This window comes from Falco rusticolus, chromosome 5, assembly GCF_015220075.1.
Source record: "Falco rusticolus isolate bFalRus1 chromosome 5, bFalRus1.pri, whole genome shotgun sequence".
NCBI lineage: Eukaryota > Metazoa > Chordata > Aves > Falconiformes > Falconidae > Falco > Falco rusticolus.
The window spans coordinates 61,318,316-61,342,467 of record NC_051191.1 but is presented as its reverse complement, the minus strand read 5'-3'; the positions used below and the strand labels follow the sequence as shown (position 1 = coordinate 61,342,467).

General features: G+C 38.2%; 1 protein-coding gene across 2 annotated transcripts in view; it reads left to right on the top strand.

Moving 5' to 3' along the window:
• Nucleotides 1–23,155, top strand: part of TXNRD1 (thioredoxin reductase 1) — a 47,718-nt gene extending 24,563 nt beyond the window's left edge. For both annotated transcript variants that reach the window (XM_037389140.1, XM_037389141.1), the window contains exons 4-15: nt 515–587; nt 705–824; nt 1,590–1,732; nt 1,852–1,967; nt 3,776–4,001; nt 6,561–6,653; nt 8,385–8,461; nt 10,102–10,258; nt 13,139–13,246; nt 15,117–15,212; nt 18,112–18,246; nt 21,487–23,155. In XM_037389140.1, coding sequence (XP_037245037.1) covers nt 515–587; nt 705–824; nt 1,590–1,732; nt 1,852–1,967; nt 3,776–4,001; nt 6,561–6,653; nt 8,385–8,461; nt 10,102–10,258; nt 13,139–13,246; nt 15,117–15,212; nt 18,112–18,246; nt 21,487–21,549 — 1,407 coding nt within the window. In that variant the 3' untranslated portion in view covers nt 21,550–23,155. The remainder of the gene's footprint in view (nt 1–514; nt 588–704; nt 825–1,589; nt 1,733–1,851; nt 1,968–3,775; nt 4,002–6,560; nt 6,654–8,384; nt 8,462–10,101; nt 10,259–13,138; nt 13,247–15,116; nt 15,213–18,111; nt 18,247–21,486) is intronic.
• Nucleotides 23,156–24,152: the final 997 nt, after the last annotated feature.

Genomic DNA, 24,152 nt, shown 5'->3' with positions numbered 1-24,152 from the left:
GTCCTGACAACTACAGATTATACTCAAAATTTAATGTTCCCTTCAACTACAAGAAAAAAGATTGGATAAACACAGTCATAATGCTTGGCCACGTGACTTATGTCATTGTGTGATGTGGTTTCAAATGTTTGAGAAACCATCTTGAAGGCAAAATTGGATTAATGAAGAATTTGTTAAGTATGTTAAAAATAAATGGCACATTGGGGGAAATAGTGTGAACAAACTGACAGGGTGGAGAATAGGAGGTTTGACTCCCAGAGTCTTCTGTGTATCAGCTGGTGCTGTGCTGTTGTGTAGCAGTATGAATGCCTGCTTTTTTCCTTTCATCTTTTTTTTCCTACTGAGTGCACAGATTATTCAGAAGATTAATGGTTTGTCTGGCTGTTCCCTAGCAAATCATTCATTATTACTTAATTAAAAGTCACAAAGCTTTTGAGCAATGCATGATGTTATCATCTACTCCAAATTTAACCTCTAATATTTAGATATGTGTCTTATTTAATTTGTTTTGTAGGAGGCTGCCAAATATGAAAAGAAAGTGATGGTGCTGGATTTTGTCACACCTACCCCTCTGGGCAACTCATGGGGTAAATTTCTCTTTATTGCAAATCTGTTATAAAGGAGCTTTACAGCTCAGAGACTCTGATTCTCCTTTGAGATCAGCCGTGCTGGTGTGAAAAACACATTCTGTCCCTTTCTCTCAGGCCTTGGAGGAACATGTGTAAATGTGGGCTGTATACCTAAAAAACTGATGCACCAGGCAGCTTTACTGGGACAAGCCTTGCAAGATTCACGCAAGTTTGGATGGCAGTTTACAGAAGAAGGTAAAGGAGAACAATTTTTTGCAGTTTTGTCATTTGGGCTGAAAATCCAGAGGCTCTTTCCACAATCAAATGCTTGTCGCACTTAAGCGTGTGCTCATTTTAACAATGTGGGGCAACTTCAGAGAGATTACACACAAACTTAAGCACTTTTCAAGTCTAAAGCCATGGGGCTTATTGCCTTGCAGCATTTGATGTGTTTATTTATATCTTCTGATCATGTTAGTATTTGATAAGGTTGTTGTGTGAATAAAAACAATAAGGTACTACTCCATTTTTGAATGTAACACAACATCTAAGGGAATACCCCAGAATCTCCCCTGTTAGAAACTTCCCCATAATTGCAGCCAAGGATTTCCTTTCCATTGGCCTCTGTCACTACTACATAAGATGAATTTTACTTTATATAAGATCTAATGTGCATGGTTATAGGATTGGGATTTATTTAAAGTGTAATCCTGTAGTGGGGAACATGCGTAGTTTTCATTTATTAAGCAACGTCACCTGCTCACAGCATGTGTCAATAGAAAACAATCATGCAGGAAGTCTAAATTTTCCGTGTTTTAAGTCTTATCTGTTCCACTGTGACCTCTCATGTTGTCTGCACTGATGTAATTCTTTGAATTTCAGTAGAGTTAGCCTGGAATAAAAAAGGAATAAGATAAAGGTGACTAGGTCATGAAACTAATCTGTCTGAGAATACAAGGTTCGTTATGGAAAAAGAACTCACAGACTGAAAAATGAGTCTTTCTCTTTTGTTTCTAACAGTCAAACACAACTGGATGACTATGACAGAATCTGTTCAGAATTACGTTGGTTCACTGAACTGGGGCTATCGGGTTGCGCTGAGAGAGAAGAAAGTCACGTATGAGAACGCATATGGGGAATTTGTTGGGCCACACACAGTTAAGGTACTCCCTACCCATGTTTGCTATAGTACTTTCTGAATAGAGATGCTTTTCAAATAAGAGTAATTTTTCCCTTGGTAGGACTGCAGAGTATTCACTTTGGACTAATACTTTGTCCACAGGCAACAAATAAAAGAGGAGTTGAGAAGCTGTACACGGCTGAGAGATTTCTTATTGCCACTGGTGAACGACCACGCTACCTGGGTATACCTGGAGACAAGGAATACTGCATTAGCAGGTAAAAACAGGGGGGAATATGAAGTCATTCACCATGAGTAAATGCTTCACTGGTAAGAGGAAGTGGTGAAGCATGGGCAGGGCTGTTTGGTTGTTGGTTTTCTTTCCTATGTAACTTTTTGTTAGGGGAGCGTAAGCACGGGAAAATAGCTATAGACAGATTTCAAGCTGCCCAGAACACTGGTGTCTAGTAGACATCACAGGGCGGTGGGTGGCTGGCTAGGTTTGTTCTGTTTCTGACTGATAACAGCAGTAACTGAGAATACCGTAAATCATGTGTGTCCATCGTAAAATTAATTTATCAGCTTGCCCCAGTTACCAGTACACCCACTTCCTCCCTGTTCCTTATGGGCTTTCAGTTCACATACTGAAGGTTTTTTTGGTAATGAAGAACACAGTCTGCTTGGAAGAAACCTCCCTGCTCAAATATCAAGGAAAGCAGGAGCTGCAAAGCAGTTGATGTTGTGAAGCCGATAGAAGTGTATTTGTCTTTGTGCATCGAGGCAGTCTTGAAACTCAACCCAATTTTTTACCAGCTAGTCAGTGAAGTTAGTTCAACTTTTGGGAAACTGGTTTCAAACATCTGGTTAATTGATAAGGCCAAGCAATTCTAGAACAGTTTTGACCAAAAAATGTGATATGCAGATGAAATCTGTTTTCATATTGGAGTAAATTTTAAGTTACTTAATGTAGAAACAGAGGTTGGAACTACAGCTTGTAAATCTATAGCAATGAAATAAATAACTGGCATAATCCCTGTGAAACCAAAACACCATGTTGTGTATTGCCTTTCTAATAAATACTAGTGACATTAAAGGTAACAGATAATATAGCCTGTAAAGTGGTGCTTTAAAATAACATTAAGGTGGAAAAGTCAGGAATGCCAGAGTTAAAGACTATCAGATTGAGGCTGTGTGTGTAATCTTCACTGGGTTCCCTGGGGGATAGGAACTATGATGTAGCCTTTAATTACACAATCACATTTTATTCCACCACAACATTTGCAGAGAGCATCTTTGTTTAGCCTTTGCAGTTGTTAGCTGAGAGAGAGATGTTTATTTTAGATTTAAATATTTGGAAAATTGTATTCCCGTACTCTGCCTAAGACTCTGCTGAGCAAATATGATGCCTCCATGAGTTCCTGCTTCCTTGAGAAGCTGTGGTTTTATAGTCTAGGTCCAAAGTGTGATAGAAGGGACATGGCTTGATGAAGCAGTTGAAAGGAATGGAAAACAGGCAAATAAACATGTTTTCTATAATTTTGCACTTTGGTCTCTGCCTGTTACTGTGGTTTGCATTAATTTGTTTTATTGTCTGTGTATATTTGGCACTATGTATAATGCTTTAGCCAAAAGGTTAAGTAGGTTAAGTCTTGAATAAGTGAAGGTGGGATTTTTATCTTAAAGTTGAACACTTTCCTCTTCCTTTTCACTCCTGAGAGCTAAATTTGCAGAAAAACAACTGAAGCAAGATTCAGAGGAAAAAAAACCATCAACCTGCCTTTTTTAACAATATGACATAAGTTTCTGTAAAGAAAAAAAACCTCAGAATTTTTGTGGTGAATCAGAATTTTCATACTCTTTTGTGTGTGTGTGTACGTATACGTACTCCTAATTAGAATTTTAATCTGTCATGTACTGATCTTGTATTCCAGATGAATTTCCAAAAAATTAAGTGGTTGGATTTTTTTTAGTGAGCAGAAAGAGGAATAAAGTCCTATTCTTACAGAAGAAATTAGATAAATATAAACCACAGTACATTCTTCCAGTTGTCTCTAACTTCCTTTTCTTTTTTTTTTTTTTTTTCCAGTGATGACCTTTTCTCTCTGCCTTACTGTCCAGGGAAAACCCTGGTGGTTGGAGCTTCCTATGTTGCCTTGGAATGTGCAGGATTTCTTGCAGGTCTTGGGTTAGATGTCACTGTAATGGTGAGATCCATCCTTTTAAGAGGATTTGACCAGGATATTGCAAACAAAATTGGCGCATATATGGCAGAACATGGAATCAACTTTATTAGAGAGTTTGTGCCGATCAAGGTAGGCTCAAAGTGGTATGTGGCTACAGCCCATTGCAATGTAACTATCATAACGCTTTAAGATGTAAATTATCTTAGTGAATACAAAAGTTGAATTTGCAGTACAGGATCTGCTACGATATAGTATGGGCTAATTTTTGTTTTGAACTGAATAAGTCATGAATCATATGCAATTGACAGGTACAATTTAGTCTTAGTATTAAAATTTTGTGAGGTTTCAGAACTCATTTTTATTAGAATTAGGTAGATTAGTATATGGTGCATTAAAAATGTTGTTACTCCTGCTTATCCTGGTCCTGCAAATTCAGCAGTTGTCCTGGAATCTGTGAAACTTCTCACAGGCTCATAATCAAGCAGATACATAATCTCCTGTAAGATCAGGCACAGCGCATCACAAATAGTCATAGTTTTCATTCTCAGTTCTCAAATTCTCAGCCAGAAAGTACTGCTTATATGTGCCCAGGACCAGTTGACTATCCAGAAAAGTAAATGAGCTTTAGAAGTATCCACCTATATCCTTAATTTGGCAGTCTTCAAATACTTGCTCAATTTTCATTAAATTCAGTAGGAGTACTTGTGCAGCTAGTGATGTACATGTATAGGCAAATTCAGGTTGAAAGGCAGATTAGATAAGCTCTGAAGCTTTTCTGATGTAAAGTTGCCTTATCAAAGACTTCAGAGCGTGCTAACAGTATTTTTCATAACTTTTTTTCATAATAACTAGTGCTTAATTATTATAAAATGGGAAGTAATGTATTAAGCAGTTTTCAATTTGGTGTTAAGTTACTGAGTTTAACGTTTAGGGGATTAAACTGAGTGAAGACTGTTCGTTTTCACCCTTAGCAATATCACGTGTAGTTTAAAAAAATGCTCTGCCAGTTACCATGCTGTGGATCTGACCTTCTCTTACAGAGTGTATGAGATGTGCTGTGAGAAGCTGAAGTACGTGTTTCAAACTTTGTTTTTATGCATGTTTGGGTTGCAGAAATCCCATGTTATATGAAAAGCAGGGATGTTTATCTAGCTTTTATTTTCAGATTTAGCTTTTAGTAGTCTCTAGTGGGGGATGAGAAAGAAGGAAGCTGTTTCTACAAGCATATAATTTCAACTAAATGGCAGTCCATCACTCTAATCACAAAATTTACCCTGTCCCTTCACTACATATCTTTGATTTCAATTGGAATAAAATATTTGGCTCTGTTTCTAGCTGAGAATATCCTTAAACTTAAATTGCAGGGTATGTTTTCAGTAGGTCTTCTCATCTCTTTCAAACATTGTTTCCGCAGTTATGCGTGTTGTGCTTATTAAAGCCCTTTGTTGGGATGTTTGAAGACAGAAGATGAGTTATTATAAATAATGCTACCTTTGAACAGTGATCCTTCAAAATTGGTAGAATGGCACAGAAGGCTTTTTGAAACCAAAAAAAAAAAAAAAAGAGGAAAACAGAACTTTATCAGGAACTTCGCTTTTTCTGTCTCTTATATGAAGTAGGAACTAAGGCAGTTGTTGAAAAGTACTTTTTCATCTGTAGAATGAACACCAAAATTTCCAGAATTGTGTTGCACACTTACATGTCTCTTGTATGTATAACCAGCCGCAGGAAGCCGCGAGCACCTTGTTTTCTGGGAAGGTAAGGAAAGGACTGTAGCTGAAGATACACAGTCCTTTCCTCACAGTGTGGTCAATATTAATGAGGACAAAAAATAACCCACTTCTGTAGCTTCCAATTCCATTCACTTGTTTAGTTGATTTATTTATCAGAGGAAAGAGGTGGGTTTGGAAAAAAAGCCAGTGGTTTTGTGGCTGCCTTAGTATTTTCTGATATATGAGTGGTAGAAGGGAGTGTATATAAAATGAAACCTTCATTTTTTATTACTCTGAACAAAGAGCATAGTTGCCAAAAAATTCACCTTTGCTGCTTTTTTTTTTTTTCCTGGATCGGTAGTTAAAATGAGGAATATTTATTTCAGCTGGCTCTGGGGAACTCTGAAGGGTTTTTTTCTTAAGCTGATGGTGGTTTTTTCAGCCATTTAGAGCCAGCTGCTGCCCTCTCATGCAAGGCCATGGCAGCTTTATATGTCGGACTAATGTAACTGAAACAGGGCAAAGGCCTGTAATGCTGAGGGCTGGGCTATGACAGTGGCTTCCCGTGGGTGTAAGGCACAATGGCCCTGTAGGTGAGGTTGGAGAAAATATCTGATGGTGTTTCCAGATCCGGCAAGAGTTCTCGTCCTTCTCACCTCCTCTGTCCCCAGTTGATACCAGCAGCTCACATGGTGGGTTTGGACAAGAAGTTAGCTATCAATCAACTTTTATAAACAGAAATGAGGTCTTCGTGTTGTTCATAAGAATAAATGTGTGGAGATAAACCAGAATGTTTAAATACGCAAGTGGTAATCACAAAATGTAGAGAAAAGTGAAAATATCTTTAGAATAAATGCTTAATATTAGGTCATGGTTAAACACTCTTAATGATAAAATATGGGGTGGGACAAAGATAATTTGCATATCTTTATTTGAAATGAAACCCTTTTTTTTTTCCTCCCCCAAAATGTTGTAGGTTGAGCAGGTTGAGGAAGGAACTCCTGGAAGATTGAAAGTTACAGCCAAGTCCACAAAGGGGACACAAATAATTGAAGGAGAATACAATACTGTGAGTCTAAATACCTGAAGAACATGAAATAGCCTTCCATTTAATGTTGAGATTTTGTGGGATGTTTTTATCCATAGTTAGATTTTTTTTAAGTTATTTTAATCATCAAAATATGGTAATTGCACAGAATCAACAGGTAATTAACGTGACAAAAGTCCCAGAATCCATAGTCAGGAGTCTTTGCCAAATCACTTGCTTGCTTTTGAAACCTGTTTCTTAGCTTAGGGATGTAGTGAGCTTGGTCATGTGGAATCAGTTGCAGGATTTTTCCCCCATGGGATATTTGCCATAAATGATGAGGAATGATTTAGAACAGCTTTCATAGCAAATAAAGCATGTTCTGGAGTTAGCACAAAACAATGGTCTGTGCAAGACTAAATAAACAGGTGTCATGTCTTCTTAAGACCTGTTGCTGATGCAGCATCTTCACAAAACCAGCTAATGCCCTGTGGCAAGTCAGTCGGGGAACTTCATTATCCACTTAGAACAGTAAAATTGCGCTGTGCAGGTATGCCATTATATGTTTGATGGACTGTTTCCATCACGCCTCACCCCACTCATTTTCTTAGGCCTTGGTGCTGGAAGTGGGGGAGGAGGGGAAATTGTGAATAAAGTGTTTGGAACTACCCAGAGTGCATAAAGACAAGCATTTGCCAGCCTGGGATTTTAGGCTGCAAATGCTGTGTGCCAGTGACCTCATTCACCTGTACAGTGCATCACTCGTCCCATAACAAGGACATGCCTCAGTTCATCTGAGGGCCAATATTTGGTAAAGTTTAGCAATAACAACAGTGCTGTTGCACAGTGTTGTAATACTGTATTTCCTGGTCCACAGCAGTGAAAGCTTTTTAGCTAGCAAATCAGTGTCATCCTTTCATTAAAGAAATTTCTGATTTCTTATTAAATCTTTCGCTGAAATGCTGTCACTCCTCATAGAAGGTATGAGCTGTGTGTGATGCATTTTAAGACCTTCAGCTCTGAAGATCTGGCATGCATGCTTGGTCAACTAAAAGAGCTGAAGCAGATCTCCGATTCCTTCAGCACAATTCTTAGTTGTCGTGTAAGAAACTTTGTGTAGTTACCTGGGCAGCTGTCCAAGACTGGAGAGCTCATAGCACTTTTCCTTGTGCAAGTATAGGCTGGAACTTGTTTTGCTTGTTAAGGTAGCCAAGTTGATAGGATGGGTAAGAATTTGGCCCAGTCTGTTCGTCATTCTGAACAAATGTTCAAACAAATACATTCAACAAATAATATTCTTTGGCAGTGACTTGGCTGAGACAATATGTAAGTAAATAATATTTTCTGATCAAAACAAAGGTTACTGTATCGTCTTTTTATTTGTCTAAGCATCTGAGTTTCCTTCCTAAAGAGCCCTTTCGTTATGGAGCATTTTGGGTCACCTGCTCTTGTAGGTATAACAATTTGGTATAAAATTGTGAGGGAATAAGGAATCTGACCCTAACTAATTTGTTCAGAATACTCGTGAGGTTTTTTTTTTTCAGGGAAAGCTATTTGGCTGTATTTAATCTTACTATTAAAGCCTAAAGCCTGGTATTGTTAGGTCATGGTGGTGGTGTGGCTTGTTTTGAACTCTGTGACTGTACATATTCATTGTAAAGTGACCAAGCCTTAGATACTAATCCATAGTATATAATGAAAATAATAGATAGCCACATGCAAATGCACTTTTGAGGTTTTAAAAAATCAGTAATGTACACTGCTGTTTTGCAGGTGTTGCTAGCAATCGGAAGAGATGCATGCACAAGAAAAATTGGTTTGGACAAAGTTGGAGTGAAGATCAATGAAAAGTAAGGACAGATGTCTGTATACCATTCACTTATGAGCTTGTGTCACTTACTGGTGGTGCGTAGACATTTAAATGCTTTGAGGAAAAATTTATTTCCTCTTTGCACACACTTGGATAGGAGACTATGTAGCAAATAGTTGCATTTTTCTCCCATAGTACTGCCACATTTGCTTTTTTGATACTGCAACGTCAGTTCCTAAATGCTGGGAGTCAGAAGTGTCTGCTCCATTCTGTCTAGGTTCACATGTCAGTCTCAGCTTCTTCCAGTGACCGGGCTTTCTAGGATCTGTCAGTTGTTCCTTGTACTCTCTTCTTCTCATCTTCTTGTTTTCATCTCTACCACCTCTTGGGGCAGAGATGTAATTGTTCCTACAGGCTTTTAGTGTTGTGGGGTTTGTTTATATTTGAATGTAAATGCTACTATATGTTTACTGTGAAATATAAGGTCAAAGAAGCATTCCTTAAACTCACAGTTGGGTTCATGATGTGTTTTACATCTTGGAGAAGTTTATTTCTTGCCTTAGAGCAACCCTTGGGAACAACCTGTCTCCTGCAGAGGAGCATTTAATGTTTAATGTAGTGAAGTCGTTGCACCAGGGAGTGGAGCTATTGGTAACGTTTTCGATACTGGTAACTAAAACACCTAGGCACATGGGGCCTAGATGATCTTCCCTGTGAAGAAAAGACATGGGACCACGACTTGACTTGGTGGTCTATGGCAAAACAGCGCAGAGGGCAGCTTATATGTGAATGCCGTGACTGATGTTGCTGAAGGGAACTGTTGCGAAGTTCTAAATAAGTGGAAATTTTGGTCCACTCAAAAGGTCAGAGCCGTGTTGTCTTGTAGAACAGTACACATCTTTTGATATCAGGACACCTACTGGTAGCTTAATAGAATGAGCTATACAATTATTAGCATGAACTGTATATTTGTTAACAAGAGGAAAATTGAAGAAGCTGGATTTTAATACACCGCTGGCCCCTCAAGTAACTCTGTGACTGTTTCTGTGCCTGTCTGATTAGGTTTCCCTGTTACACTTCTTTCCTGCAGTGATTACTGCACTATCTCATTTATTAATGAAGTAGGAAGTATTAATAATTAAAAACTTCCATTAGCTCAGTACACTTATAGCTAAAAAAGCTTGCTGGCTGTCCCTTAAGTAGGGTGTTTGAACAGCTTGACCTGTCTCTGTATAGAAGCCTGAAGGCTAAATTTATAGAAGCTGCTTCAGCCACTGGACTGGAGTTTCAGTAGTAGAGAAATTCTTCTCTCCTGGAGCTTAGGTGGAAGAATGTTTCTTTCTGTCATCCCTCAAAGTTGCCAGTACACAGGTCAGCTGGTATTAGAGGGTGTCTGAGGAAGGGATTTGTGCTTCACCAAAGAATTGATTCAGGAGATGAATTGCAACTTCATGGGCTACCCTTATCCAATGTGTACATTCCTGTAGTTTTGGTCATATTTGCACTACTTTACATTCTTGCCCAAGACTGTAAGATTGTGAATATTACTTCTTTCCCCTCATACTTCAAATATGTGTCTTTCTCTTAAAGCTAAAGGGCCTAACTTCTGCAAGGTTATTTATACCTCCAGTCTTCATGGCAGAACACTTGAATTTTTTTTCTTGTTAATTCAAACTGCAGAACAGGAAAAATTCCTGTCAACGATGAGGAGCAAACAAACGTGCCGTATATCTATGCTGTTGGAGATATACTGCAGGACAAGCTGGAACTCACACCAGTGGCAATCCAGGCAGGAAGATTGTTAGTTCAAAGGCTTTATGCTGGGGCAACCAGTAAGGTAAGGAACCATTTGCCACAAAACACTTGTCATTGCTTTGCTTCAAAGTGCGGAGTGCAAGTCTGCTAGTTTATGGAAAACAGTAGGCCTTTAAGGATTAGCTTTGATGATCACTTTAATTTTCCCCTTGCAAAGATATTACTGCAGATATGTTCTGCTAATTGTGTAGGATGAAATTAATACCTTATGGATTAAGCAGTGGTCTTTTTTTTTCTATTAAGAGGTTTTATTTTTCTCTGAGTATAATGATAATAAAATTAACTGAGATCATTTAACTTGTTTTTAGCTCTACTGCCTTCCCTAAAAGTCAGCAATCATTCCGTCCCATTAAGCGCTTTAACTCGAACTCATAGGCAGTTTACTAAACCTATCTATGGTCCCTAATAGAGTATAATAGAGGTTGTGATGCTCTTCATTTTCAGTGTTATTTCCACTAATTTTTTCACTTCTCATCTATCTGTTTTCAATGTAACACATAGTTTTGCTTGTAATTGAATATGGACATGAAGGAAAATTAAACATACCAATAAGTCTTCACGGATTTATACCTGAGAGTTGAATTCATCAATTCAGTGTTTACATTTCATACGTGTGCAATTGTAGGTTTCAGCCAAGTTATACTAGTCCAAATAGGAGTAACATGGGTACTCATTTACACCTTATCTTTAAACCAGGAGGAAAGGAGAGCCTTTAAAAAGCCTTTAAAGAACAACAATCCAAGCACCACTGATGTGGGTGCTTGTCTCACCTTCCTAACCAGAGGGCATGAGTATAAAGGTTTTTCTCTTTTAGAGCCTGTTTACTCATATCAAGTTCAGCTGTCAGCCAGATTTAGAGCTTGATTGAGTTGTTTATTTTAGGTTGGCAGGTATTGTGGTAACAGAATCCTGAATCAGTGTGCATATTGTCATTACATCAGTCAGGCAAAGTTTAAGAAAAACTTAGTTGGAGCCAGAATTTTTTAATTGTTGCAATGCTATGGATGTATCTTAATTTACATTTTATGCCAGATAACTGTCTCTCAGGGTACAAAAATCCTTATGCTGCCAAAGAAAGCAACACCTTTTTCTGTGAATCCAAGAAATTAGTAACTACTTAGATGGGAACTTGGCATATGTTGCTGTTGTAACAAATCTGGAAAGGGTGATTGTGTGAAACATAATGAAGTTAGGGATAGGTGGGGAAAGAATAGTAAGCAGCATCTTTGCTGATCCCTGGTCACAAAGGAAATCAGAGTTGAAATCTGTAGAAAATAAAATCACTAAAATTACAGCTGACCAGCCTGCTAGTCTGCTATGGCAGAATGACTAATTTGGTGGATATGGGGAGAGCAGTGAACGTTGTTTACTTCGACTTTAGTAAAGGCTTTTGACACTGTGTCCCATAACTTTCTCATAGATAAAACCGATGAAGTACAGACTAGATAAGTGGACAGTGAGGTAGATTGAAAACTGGCTGAACTGTCAGGCGTAGAGGGCTGTGACCAGCATTATAAAGGCCAGCTGAAGGTCGGCCAGTAGTGGTGTGCCACAGGGTTGGATACTTGGTCCGATACTGTTCAACACCTTCATTAATGATCTAGATGGTGAGATAGAGAGCACCCTCAGCAAGTCTGCAGATGATACGAAACCAGGGAAGTGACTGATGCAACCAGTGTTTGTGCGGTCACTCAGAGGGACCTTGTCAGGTTGGAGAAACGGGCTGACAGGGTTCTCATGGAGTTCAGCAAGGAGAAGTGCAGAGTCCTGCACCTGGGGAGATGTAACTCCATGCACTGGCACAGACTGGGGACAAACAGCTGGAAAGCAGCTGTGCAGAGAAAACCTCAGGGGGGTATGGAGGACAAGATGACCATGAGCCAGCAATGTACCCTCATGGCAGAGAAGATCAGTAACGTCCTGGGCTGCATCCTGCAGATGCATCCTGGCAGAGCATTGCTGGCAAGTAGAGAGAAGTCATCTTTTCCCTTCCACTTGGTTCCAGTGAGACAGGTTTGGATTTTGTGTCCAGTTTTGGGCTCCTCAGTACAAGAAGGGCAGGGCAAGTCCAGCAAAGGGTCAGGACTATGATTAAGGGACTGGAGCATCTGACACGAGGAGAAGCTGAGACAGCTGGGAATTTTTATACCCTGTGGAAGAGATGGCTGGTGGGGGCTCTTGTATCAGTGTGTATTTATACCTGATGGTAGAAGGTAAAGGAGATGGAGCCAGACTCTTCAGGGGTATAAAGTGCAAGGACAAGAGGCAATGGATTCAAACTGAAACATGGGAAAGTTCCATTTAAACATAAGAAGAAACTTCTTCACCATGAGGGTGGTCAGGCCCAGAGAGAGAGCCTCTAGAACACGTAAAGCTCCAGTGAAGTCATGAGTCAATGTTTGCCTCTCATGGTATGTGATTTGGCACACAGTATGAGTCCTAGTTCTGTCCCCTCAAGTGGCTGTAGTTCATGTCTTTGGTTCTTCAGCATCACATAGGACACAGTTGATAAAAAAGATGGGTTTTGGATGGTGGTGGTGTCTTTGCAGCATCACCAGCTAAAAATAGCATGCTTTGTAGGAGTTGAACAGTCTACTTTTTATCTCCAGGTTGACCTGTGATCTGGCACGTTTTTAAAACATGGCACTGAATTTCCTCTTCCTTTTAATCCATGCATACTAATGTCAGTGTGTCTTTAAACTGTATTTCTGTTCTTGCTCTGAGAGGGACAAACCCAAACCTGTGGTTTAATTTAAAACAATTAAAAAAAATACAGTCAGTTTCAGAATTATGAGTAATCTGACTTTTCTTCCTGTCTTTCAGACTGCTGAATTTTTACCCAGTGTGTTGATTTTATTCTTAATGTTTTGTGGGTTTTTGTTTTGTTTTGTATGCCACACAGTGTGACTATGTGAATGTTCCAACTACTGTATTCACTCCTTTGGAGTATGGAGCCTGTGGGTATTCTGAAGAGACTGCGGTGGAGAAGTTTGGGGAGGAAAACGTTGAGGTAAATGCTTTAGTTTAAATGCCTCTGGATTTTAAGTTCCCAATTTGTAATTTAAAATATATATAATGTTAAGAGTCAATTAAAGCAGTGTTCTGTGCTCTGATGTAAGGGCAGGAGGCGACTAGGTACGTTTTTGTTTTCCTTGGCAGTTCCTGGGCATATTATAAAAATAGTCCACAATTCTGTTAGCTCTAGTTGCAAATATGTTCTGTTTCTGGCAAACAGGGCTTGAAGGTGGAATGTTTGATATTTTCTTTTTTTTAAAAAAAGATTTCTTTGTGTTTGCAAATACTTCAGGATAAATTAAAGCTGAGTATGTGCTAGAAGCAATACATTGCTTTTAATGTCAAAGTGGAGCTTTTTGTAACTACAGTGTGGCAAATTCCTTGCCATGGTGATTTTTACTTGATAAAGCCAAATGTTATGCTCGTTTTTCCTGTTTCTTTTGATTATGCAGGGAAATGTGTGCTTAATTTTGCTCATGTGAGTAATCCCTTTTCATTCATTGGGATTGCTGGTCAAGAGTGAAATTAGACATATGTAAGCACTTAGTGCCAGAGGCTGTTCTTACAAAATACTGTACTGACCACATTACAGAAAGCATGAGGGGAGGGAGTCTGACAATAAATTGAACTTTTATGTCCCGTGAAGATCACCTGAGAAGCATTATTTGGGGAAATAAGCTGATAAGTGGCAGTTTACGAACCTGAGAACCTGCCTCCCTCTTAGCTTTGTCAATTACATTTTTTGAATTGGAACATGGAGAGAAGAAGTAAATATGACTCAAAACAGCAGTGTGTCAAGTACTGTTAACCTGACTACAAGGCAAAGGCTTAAATTCTCATCTGCCCATGAAGTTTGTATATACAGAGTCAAATTTTTGTTATTGAGTCAAATTCTTGCTGTGACATTTTAAACACTGGTCCCTTCTTTGTGGAAGAATGCACTTGAAATGCACTTTCAATTTTCAAAGCCATTTTTTAAAATGTGCATCCAGAAGCATTTGTGTTCTGGCTAAGTTCTCATTTAGTTTTTTCTGGCTTCTTTATCATGTCACCATATTGGCTTTTGCTTTTGCAAGCTTCAGTAAGATTATTGAGTCACATCTGTCATTCCATTAAACTTCAGTTTCAGGTAGCCATAATTATGAATGCTTTGTGAGCCCATTAATATGGAAAAACATTAAGTTGTCTTTCCTAGTTTGTGAAGGAATGTATTTTTACTGGAGTTATGATCAATTAAAATTTTATTTAAAATAGTAATCAATTTGAGATTACCTTATAATGGGAGCTGTCAGGAGTTCTGGGTAGAACAGTGCCTCAAAACACCCCATCGTTTTCTGAGGTAAGTGCTATACAGGTGGGCGAGCAGCCTTACCTGCAGTTAGGAATCTGCCCAGTGGCACTGGTTGGGACAGACAAGAAAATGTGTTGGGTTTTTAATGTACTTTCCATTTTGCAGTGATACACAATACTATCTCTCCTAAACCCAGGCTCTTCCCATTTTCTGCTCTGAGAAATATTTTTGCCTTCATTCTGGGTAAACCCAGAGACAGTACAGCCTTCTGTGAGGGAAGCTTGTAATTGTCTTTTTTAATGAAAGCATGGTGAACTGCATCCTGGAAGTGTAATATACTTACGGTTTCTTTTTTCTTTAATTATTGGACGACACTAGCAGTTGTTTTGTAGAGGCTTCCTTCTTTGGACTTCACCAAGGGGAAAGAGTTTTGCCCTTATTTCAGATATTCCAAATGCTACGTGCATGGCTCATTATTTAAGATAATCTGGCACTTCTGAGAAGATCTGCTCTCTGCTGTGAAATTACATAACTGTTTTTGTGGTTTTTTTTTTAACTTGTGTTGTATTTTCAGGTGTACCATAGTCATTTCTGGCCACTGGAATGGACTGTGCCATCCAGAGACAACAACAAATGCTATGCAAAGATAATTTGCAATATTCAAGATAACGTAAGTGCTTCTTTCCTTCCAGGGAAAACAGTAGCTCTATGTTCATCATAGAGACCATTGATACTACAGCTATAAATAGGTTATTTTTAACAATTAAACAGTTTTTTATTATACCAATATTTTTATTACAATAAATTATAATAATTTAATTAAAAAAATTCATTTTAAACTTAGATATATTTTTTTCTGCCTTTTGAAATGTAATAAATATGTATAGTTGTCATGGTTTAACCCTGGCTGGCAACTAAGTACCCCACAGCCACTTGCTCACTACCACCCCCCACCCCCCAGCAAGATGGGGAGGAGAATCGGGGAAAAAGGTAAAACTCGAGGGTTGAGATACAAACAATCTAGTAATTGAAATAAAATAAAATAACAATTTTAAGGAAAAAGAGAGAGAAAGGAAGAACAAAATCCAAAGGGAAGGGGGGGAAAAAAAAGTGATGCACAATACAATTGCTCACCACTTGCTGACCAATGTCCAGCCAGTCCTCGAGCAGCGATCAGCCCCTCCTGGCCAACTCCGCCCCCCCCCCCCCCCCCCCCGTCCAGTTTATATACTGAGCGTGGTATTCTATGGTATGGAATGTTCCTTTGGCTAGTTCGGATCAGCTGTCCTGGCTGTGTCCCCTCTGAATTTCTTGTGCTGCTTCAGCCTTCTCACTGGCAGAGCCTGAGAAACTGAAAAGTCATTGACTTAATATGAGCATTACTTAGCAACAACTAAAAATATCAGTGTGTTATCAACACTATTCTTATACTAAATCTAAAAAATGGTACTGCACCAGCTACTAAGAAGAAAATTAACTCTATCCCAGCCAAAACCAGGACAATAGTGATGCAATACTTTGTTTGTACAAAACCAACCCTTAGTAAAATAGAAAACTCTGCCATTACTATTGGTATATGGTGTGTCTTCCATGTACCTAAAATAAGTAGAGATCTCTAAGACTTCATTGAAATGTGAGGGAATCAATGCATGTAAAAATGGTTAGAAGTTTTATCAGTTTTTCTTATTCTCCCCTCCCCAAACTGGGACATTCTTTTCTAAGAGATTCTTCTCTCTGAAATTGAGGTCACTCAGAAGCCATCACAAATTGAAACCTCTGCAAATCCACGTGTCTATAAAACCCTTGAGCTCGTTCTAACAGGATTAATGTACCTTGCCTGTACAAATCTCATTTAAAGTGATAATGCCAGGATTATCCTTGGACTAGGATAAAATTTCCTGGCAATGGAACGTACCATACCTGCTGAAGCACAAGGGAAATTACTAATTGGTTAAAAGACTGGTATGCCCCTCTCTGAATGATCATCATCTATTTAATAAAAAAATTAGTTGATTTTAATAATATACATTATTATGAAGAATAATATGCTGTTAAAATATATTCCTGTTAAGGTAGTGGCGTATCAGTCCTAAAAAAAAATACATGTTTTACCTCTTTTCTTTCATCATTAGATACAGATTTATCTTTCTGCAATCTTTCTAAGCATCACATCACCATTTTGTAAAATCTTCAAAACTGTCTGGTTTTGCCCATCTCCTCCTGGAGGAGTCTGCACTAGTGTGGAAGCTATTTTAGAACCCATGGTTATGGTCATAATCCAAAGTTACTTAAGGAAATGAAAAGGCTTAATGGTGATTGAAAGTGTTTCATTGATTTGTTTCCATTCGTTGTCCTGAAAATTTGGAACATGTTTAAACATCTAGTGGTAGAGCTGGAAGTTACCCTGGATGAAAAATAGTTCAGTAACTATTTTAAATTGTAGTTATCTTGATTTCGTTATTACATATGTCCATATTTTTAAAGGAAAATAAGGTAATAACTAAAATGGAATTATCCTTATTAGAGCGTTACTTACGTAAATAAACCCTGTTGTAAATCTCAGTCCTCAGGCCTACTGAAAGAAAAACAACTTTTCAGTGTATTACTGAGTATCCACACTCCCTTATACATGATATTTAGCAGGAGGAGCAGAAAAGTTTTGATAGCCAACTGGGCCACGTCTGTGCTCAGCAAGATCTGATTAATGCCCTAAAAGCCACTAAAGAGCAGTTTGTACTTCTAAAGGAGACTTGCTTTTCTTAGAGAAGCAAGCCTTTCTTTAAGAAAAGCAGGTCAGGTCAGCACAGCTTGTTCTGTTGAGTGCTGAGGCTATATGTGCAGTAGTTTGACGTATTTTGCAATTGAACAGTAGTACAGATATGAGAAGTGTGAAGTAATAATATCTTCCTTGTAACTGGATGCCTTTCAGTTTCTTTTGCCAGTCTCTAGGTGTATTATCTCCCAATGACAGCAAACACTGCAGCTGGAGTAGTTGTCAGTTTAGTTATGATACACTTCTTGCTGTACCTGGTTAGCCAGAACTTCAGCTTGTGACCCTTTCCTGTAAGCAATTACCAACTTGAAAGTTCCTCGGTAGATAACGCACCATGTAGCCATCTAGCATAGGCCCTGATGCTGCAAACCTTCATGCAAGGTGCTCGTCTTTACTTAGGCAAGCAGTCTGTTGGAATGAGTGGAGTAGCTTGCCTGAATAAAATTTAAATGCAGGTTGCAATTTGGACAAACAAAATAATCAAGCATAGACCATGGTGTGTGTTAAATTTGTATGCTGTTGGCGTCAATGGAGGACTCCTGCACAAAACTTTGTAAGGCAGCTGTTTCTTGAGTTCTTAGTTGAATCTTTTCCTTTTCAGAAAGAACAAAATTATACCAACTATTTCCCATCTGTTGGCGCTAATGATAGTTCACATTTGTGTGGTTACGTTTATTTGTGGTATGTTTTGTTAGCTGATTAAATTATATGCTCTTGAGTAAGAAAACCTTACATGTTGTCTAAAGAGAACTGAATGCATTGACTGTGCTTGCACTTGATTATCTTTGCTATTTAGGAGAGAGTCATTGGTTTCCATGTCCTTGGTCCAAATGCTGGAGAAGTCACCCAAGGGTTTGCAGCTGCTATTAAATGTGGGATCACAAAAGAGCAGCTGGACAGCACCATAGGAATTCATCCCGTCTGTGCAGAGGTTTGTATACATAGCCCAGCTTTCGTAGCATTCTGGGGTAAGGTGCTGGAAATCTGAATAGCAGAGCTCTATTAAAGAGGTCTGAAATTGGGGGAAGGTAGAGGGGAAGGAAGGACAGGAAATGATCTGGTTTTACCATTTAGCAATCTAACACATAGATTATTGGGAGATTATTTTTTTTTTAGTGTGTTCATTTGTGAAATGTTTATCGTCTCCCCTAATCCAGTGGTGTCTCTGCTGGAAAGTATAGATTTTTTCCTTCCACTCAAAGATCCATTTATGAGGTCTTCAAATAGTATTTCTGCTAAAATGATTCTCAAAGCTAATTTTTTTTAGATATGTGTGCTCAAAACAGGCTTGTAAACTGGTGTTGGGAAGGGGATCAGCTACATGACAATTTTTCGATCAAATTCTGCCCTTTTAAAGATTTCTCCTTTAACCTGTAGGCCTTCACTTTTGAAGTGAAGTATGTAAGGCCACACAAACGTTTCTTCTTGTGTTTGTCTTGCTGTTCCTCTGTAACAAAGAGCTTAATTTTCTCTAGCGGGTGGGGGACACCTTCTCCTAGGTGTAAATCAGAGATGCTCCACTGATTTGTAGTAGCATTAGGACCCATTTATATTAGCTGAGGATCCCTGCGAACTGTTTATGACCTTTGTAGGTCTTTTTACAGAATCTCTGTTTTTACCTGCTTATGTTAGCTACAAAGAGTTGTAAGAGTGCACCAGGATGCTGGTCTGCAGAAGTGAAGTCTGCTTCTCTTGTTTTGTGTTTCCAAAGAGATACAGTATATGCGATATAGTATGAACTCCATTAATGGAATGGACTGCTAGCATTCTAAATCATCTTCAAAGCATCTGCAATACAGATTCTGCTTTTTATCTGTAGTATTATCTAATGGTGTTCTTGGAAGCCCTTGAAGAGGGGTTGCAGGTCCTTACCTTATGGGGGCCCTGTGGAGGGAGAGCTTCGAGGGAGGGAGGCATTGTGAACTCAAGTGGGATATTAGCATATGCAGTGTGAAAAGGGGATGGTAGTCATAATTTATTCTGGACATCTGAGCTGCTAAAATTGAAACTGAATAGAATGATGATTAGACATAATTTAGGGAGGTAATTTCAGAAAATCATATTTGTTTGAGTGGTGGAGGAAGAAATTGGCTCAGGAGAAACACACTATTTAAAAGCTCCAGGGAACAGTGATAATTTTTAGTGCCAGTCTTCAAAAAGTTTTTTTGTGCCTGTTACTTTATTTGATCTCTTAAGCAGTAAACAAAAAATCAAAGTGCAAGATGGTATTCTTTGATTTAAAAAATGCTTAAACATTGTTGGGAATTTGTGAGGACTGCATATATCTGGATGAACAGAATGATGGATAATATTGGTGTTACTTTTATATCCATGTAAAAGCTAAAAAAAAAATGAAGTCTGATCTGAGCAGGAAAGGGACAGTGTTGGGGGGTCAAATGCTGACATCTTCACTGGCATTAGTACTAATTCATTGCTCTAAGAGTCTCCTGTGAAACATGGCACTACTCAACTTGAAGAAGACTGTAAGACTGAGGGTCCCATTTTTTCCTCGCTGCTAACAAGTTAGAGCCAGATTTTGCTTCTCTTATGTCAGCAGCATTTTATTCTTCAGAAAACATGAGTACTGCATGGAGTTTCCTGCAAGACAAAGTACAAATAACTGCAAGAACAGATTTGGTAGGACCTCAGCTTTATAGGGAATTACTTTGCAGCCTAGGCTGTACTGAACCGCTTGAAGTACAGGTGTGTATAATCAAGCAGCTGTGATGAAGAGCAAGTGTCTTCTGAAAGCTGAGATGATTCTTTGAGTTAGCTAATAATGGCTTTCCACTTGTTGGATCTAAGGTTTTGTCTTCACTTCAATACCTAACAAATTTTGTCAAAAAACTTGCATTTCCCATAATTATCAAATGACTCCCAGCTGGAGTTAGGGAGCTGTGTGGTCCCTGTAGCCATTGGAATTGGCTAGCACACTCACAGTTTGCAGTTCGGGCCAAAAAGAAAGAAGATAAATTTTGCATGTTTTAATCTTTGTCTTTCAAAGTGAAATAATAATAAGTGAAGATAATAAATAATAAATGTCAGTCTGTGAATCAGAACTGAAGAGTTAAAAAGCCTGTCTCAAGCCATGAACTATAGTTTAAATATATTGCTGTTCTTCTGCCATATATATTAGTCATGCATTTGTCTTCCTGATTTGTATGTAATGCTTTACATGCTTATAGAAAGTGGAAGAGATACATCATTTATTGATGTTGTTCTCTGAAATGCTGCTAGCAGCCCTAATGCAGCAGAGTTCCTACCTAGATAACTGTAGGGCTTTCAGATCCCCATTATCTTTAGATATTTCAGTGTTATTTGCATAACTGAAATGTGTATGTACTTTATTCTGTGCTAAGTTTATTCTTCCTGAGAGATGGCTTTGATGATAGCTAATTACTGCAACTTTGAACCATTTAGGCAGAAGTGGTTTTGATTTCCTTTTTTTCCTCTCTGTATTATTATCTACGCAAAACTATGCATATTTGCATAGTAAAGTTCTAATATTAAACAAGCTTTTGTAGGATTTTTTCTTCCTGAATTTTGATACCTTTTAATTTTACAATAATTATTTTTTAATACATTGTTTTCTTTAATGTAAACTTGAGAGCAGTGAAGATTGGACTTTTTCAAACTACATTGACTAAGTGTTTCTTAGCCATTATTCAGAGGATACAGATCCCAGACATAATACCTACATCAGCAATCAGTTCCACATTTCTGTAATAACTAAAAAGGTACAGAGGCAAAATTTATGTTCTCCCCAAAGCTGTTGCCTTAGGTTAACTTCACTTTCCCAACAAAGAAGTTATCTTTGAGCCATAAAGACACGTATTCATTAGGTGCAAAGACCAGAGTTTATTATTGCTGAGCTTGTTTGCACTGTAGAAACTTAAGAGCATTAAGCAGAAGGTGGTATGAAGCCATGTGACTTCCTTAATTCTTTCTTTTCCACTGTATAAGGAAGACCATAAGGTAAATGAAGAGAACAAAGGGTATTTGTATGTGTGCGCATGCGCTATTTAGTGGCAAGGATTTAAAATGTATGTTTTTCATTATTCTTTTATTACTTTCAGAAATAGCTGTGGGTTTGAGCATTATGCCCATGTTGATCTTCCAGAAAAAATCCATTTTAGCCATACTAAAAATCTTCTTTTTTCTTTCTTTTCAGATATTCACCACCCTGTCCGTGACTAAGCGTTCTGGTGAAAGTACCCTTCAGGCCGGATGCTGAGGTTAAAGACCCCCATTCTTGTTATTGCCAGAGACTGACTTTCGTCACAGTGTCTGACCTGTGCAATTCAGAAGAAAGGTTTTTGGAGAAGTCATCCTCGGACATCTGTGGAAGTGTGTAGGTTTTAACCAGGGTGTTCCATCATGCTGAGGAGAAGAGCACTTTGGAAGTTGGTCACTTGTGGTGATTGGCTGGCAATTAGCAATGCAATGGGAATATTGATTGTCGAGCTGTTGCATAGCAGGGCATTTAACAAATGCTTTCATGAGGTCACAGCCTGAAGCCTGTATTGTCTGGTGGGCAGTGATGGAAGAACTGCTAGCGTAGCTGGACAGCAACTGTTTTGTTTTACTTTTATTCCTCTCTGTTTTCTTACCTGAACAAAGAACTTCTGAACTCAAGAAGATTATCACAATTGCATAGTGCCCATGCGTGCTCGGTTATAACACAGCAATTGCGAGGTCTCATGACCTTTACCAGCCTTTTACCAGCTCACATGGCTGTGGAGGGGAAGTTGTGTCTACATATTTGATCCTGAGGAAGAAGGTGTCTTTGGAAAAAAGTTTAGTACTGTCTAGAATAAGGTATTTCTTGGCTTCCGAACTGACTCTGTTGTGACTTTTTATTTTAGAAAAACTTACTTGGGAAAATGTTCTCCTTAGTGAGAAAGGAAAACACTCTTTATTGAGGCCTTGTTGTACAGAAAGTTGTTGTGGTTTTTCTCCCTTGAAAGTAACAACCGTGCATATAACGTACATGTGATCTTAGCTTTATCTTGAATCTTATGAGATTATAATTAGTCCAATTAGTCCAATTAGACACAATTCCAATGTGGAATGAATTATACTTCCAAGAGCCCTGTGCAACTTTATTAAATTTGAATAAATCCTTCCTTTCCATATGAACTATCATATGCTGCACTGTTTCAGGTCTAAGTTGGCCAATTTGAACACAGCAGCAGTGAGACTCTCCCTCAGATTAGTGGCCCTGTAGAATCAAAAAAACCCAACCAAATGATACCCCCAAAACAAACAAGCAAACAAAACCCCCACCCAGCCTCCAAAAACCAATAGTGAAACTTCTTATACGTGGACATGGCCTAAAAGCTTATTTAGTTCCGTGTGTGCTTTGTTTTATATTTAATTAAGAAAACAATACTTTTACAACAGAGGTTTCCATGGAAAATAATGAATTCTTGAATATTCCTCCTGTGCTGGATAAACTGTATACATATTTATCAAGACATGGTGAAAATCCCTCTTTGTAATGGAAATGAATGTGCTTTATGATCTGTTTTTTCATTTCTGTCTGTTTTAGCAGAAAGGTTCAGATTACTTTTATTAAATGGTTCTCAGAAATTTAGTAGTGCGGTGTCAATAGAGGGTACACTCTCCAGCCCTCTGGACGGAATACCTTATGTCTAAATTTCTACCTGGCAACAAATTCATATATTTCTACTGAGAGTTCTAGAATAATGTTATAAGTTATTTTTATAAACTCATTTATAACTGAAGAATTTTTGAATGTGTTTTGTATGGTATCAAGAACTATCTGTAGTGCTATTTTTCTGGCCAGTTTATTAAAATAAATTGAGTATTTGCACAAACAGCTGTTCATTTTGATGCCTCTTCCATGCAAAGAAACTAGGTGACAGCAAGCTAACTTTTTATTTTGAAGGCCAGAAGAGGGCACCTTGGTAAATCCAACTGTGATTTGTTTCTGTCTTTTGAATTGTGAAGGTAGGCATTTCTCTGAGAAACAGAGTTTGGAGCTATTTTGTGTGCATTTTTTTGCATGTTAAACGTTTGAGAAGGGCACGCTTAAAAATGAGAAATTAATTAGGAAACCAACCTTCCACTATTTGCACTATGGCCCTCTGTGTGTAACTTCTGAAAACCCAGGAGTACAGGTTCCTGAGCTGTTTGGCAGTGTAGCTGTTCATATTTAAGCACATGGATAGCAGCATTTTCAAGCGAGTTTATGGGAAAGTCAAATCCTGGAGTGTAGGGAATAAAGACATGTATGGGCTTGGCTTTGCAAGGTTGGACCCACATACATCTGTTCCTGTGGGGTCATGTCATCATTAATAACGTGCATCTTCATACTAAGTGGCTTACAGTTCAGTAGTTGTTGTTTTTAATTACTTTTTTTTTCCTTTAAATTTAAAATTATGAGGCTTTTTTTGGTAGGGCATTTTTCTTTTATTTCTCCAGAAAGAAAACATTTTCAGGTGTGTATTTCTATGTCATCTATGCATGATGGTAGAGATACAGAATATATTATCACTTAAGGATGTATTAAATGCCAAAGCAAAGTATTTAATGTTTTTAGTAAATTGAGCATACACGGTAATACATGCTTCAGAAGCATATACTAGAAAATTTAACAAGTTAAACGATGTTTATATTCAGCTCATATTCATTAGTTATTCGTGTTTTTTTGGAATTCTTACAGAGTGTGAGTAAGTGAGTGTCATCCTAAGATACTACAGACACGAATGCAGACAACAAACTTTAGCAGCGGTTTAACAGAGTTTCACTGACAGGCTCCAAGAATTACTCTCTTTTTCTTTTTCTTTTTTTTTTTTTTTTTTTTTTTTCATA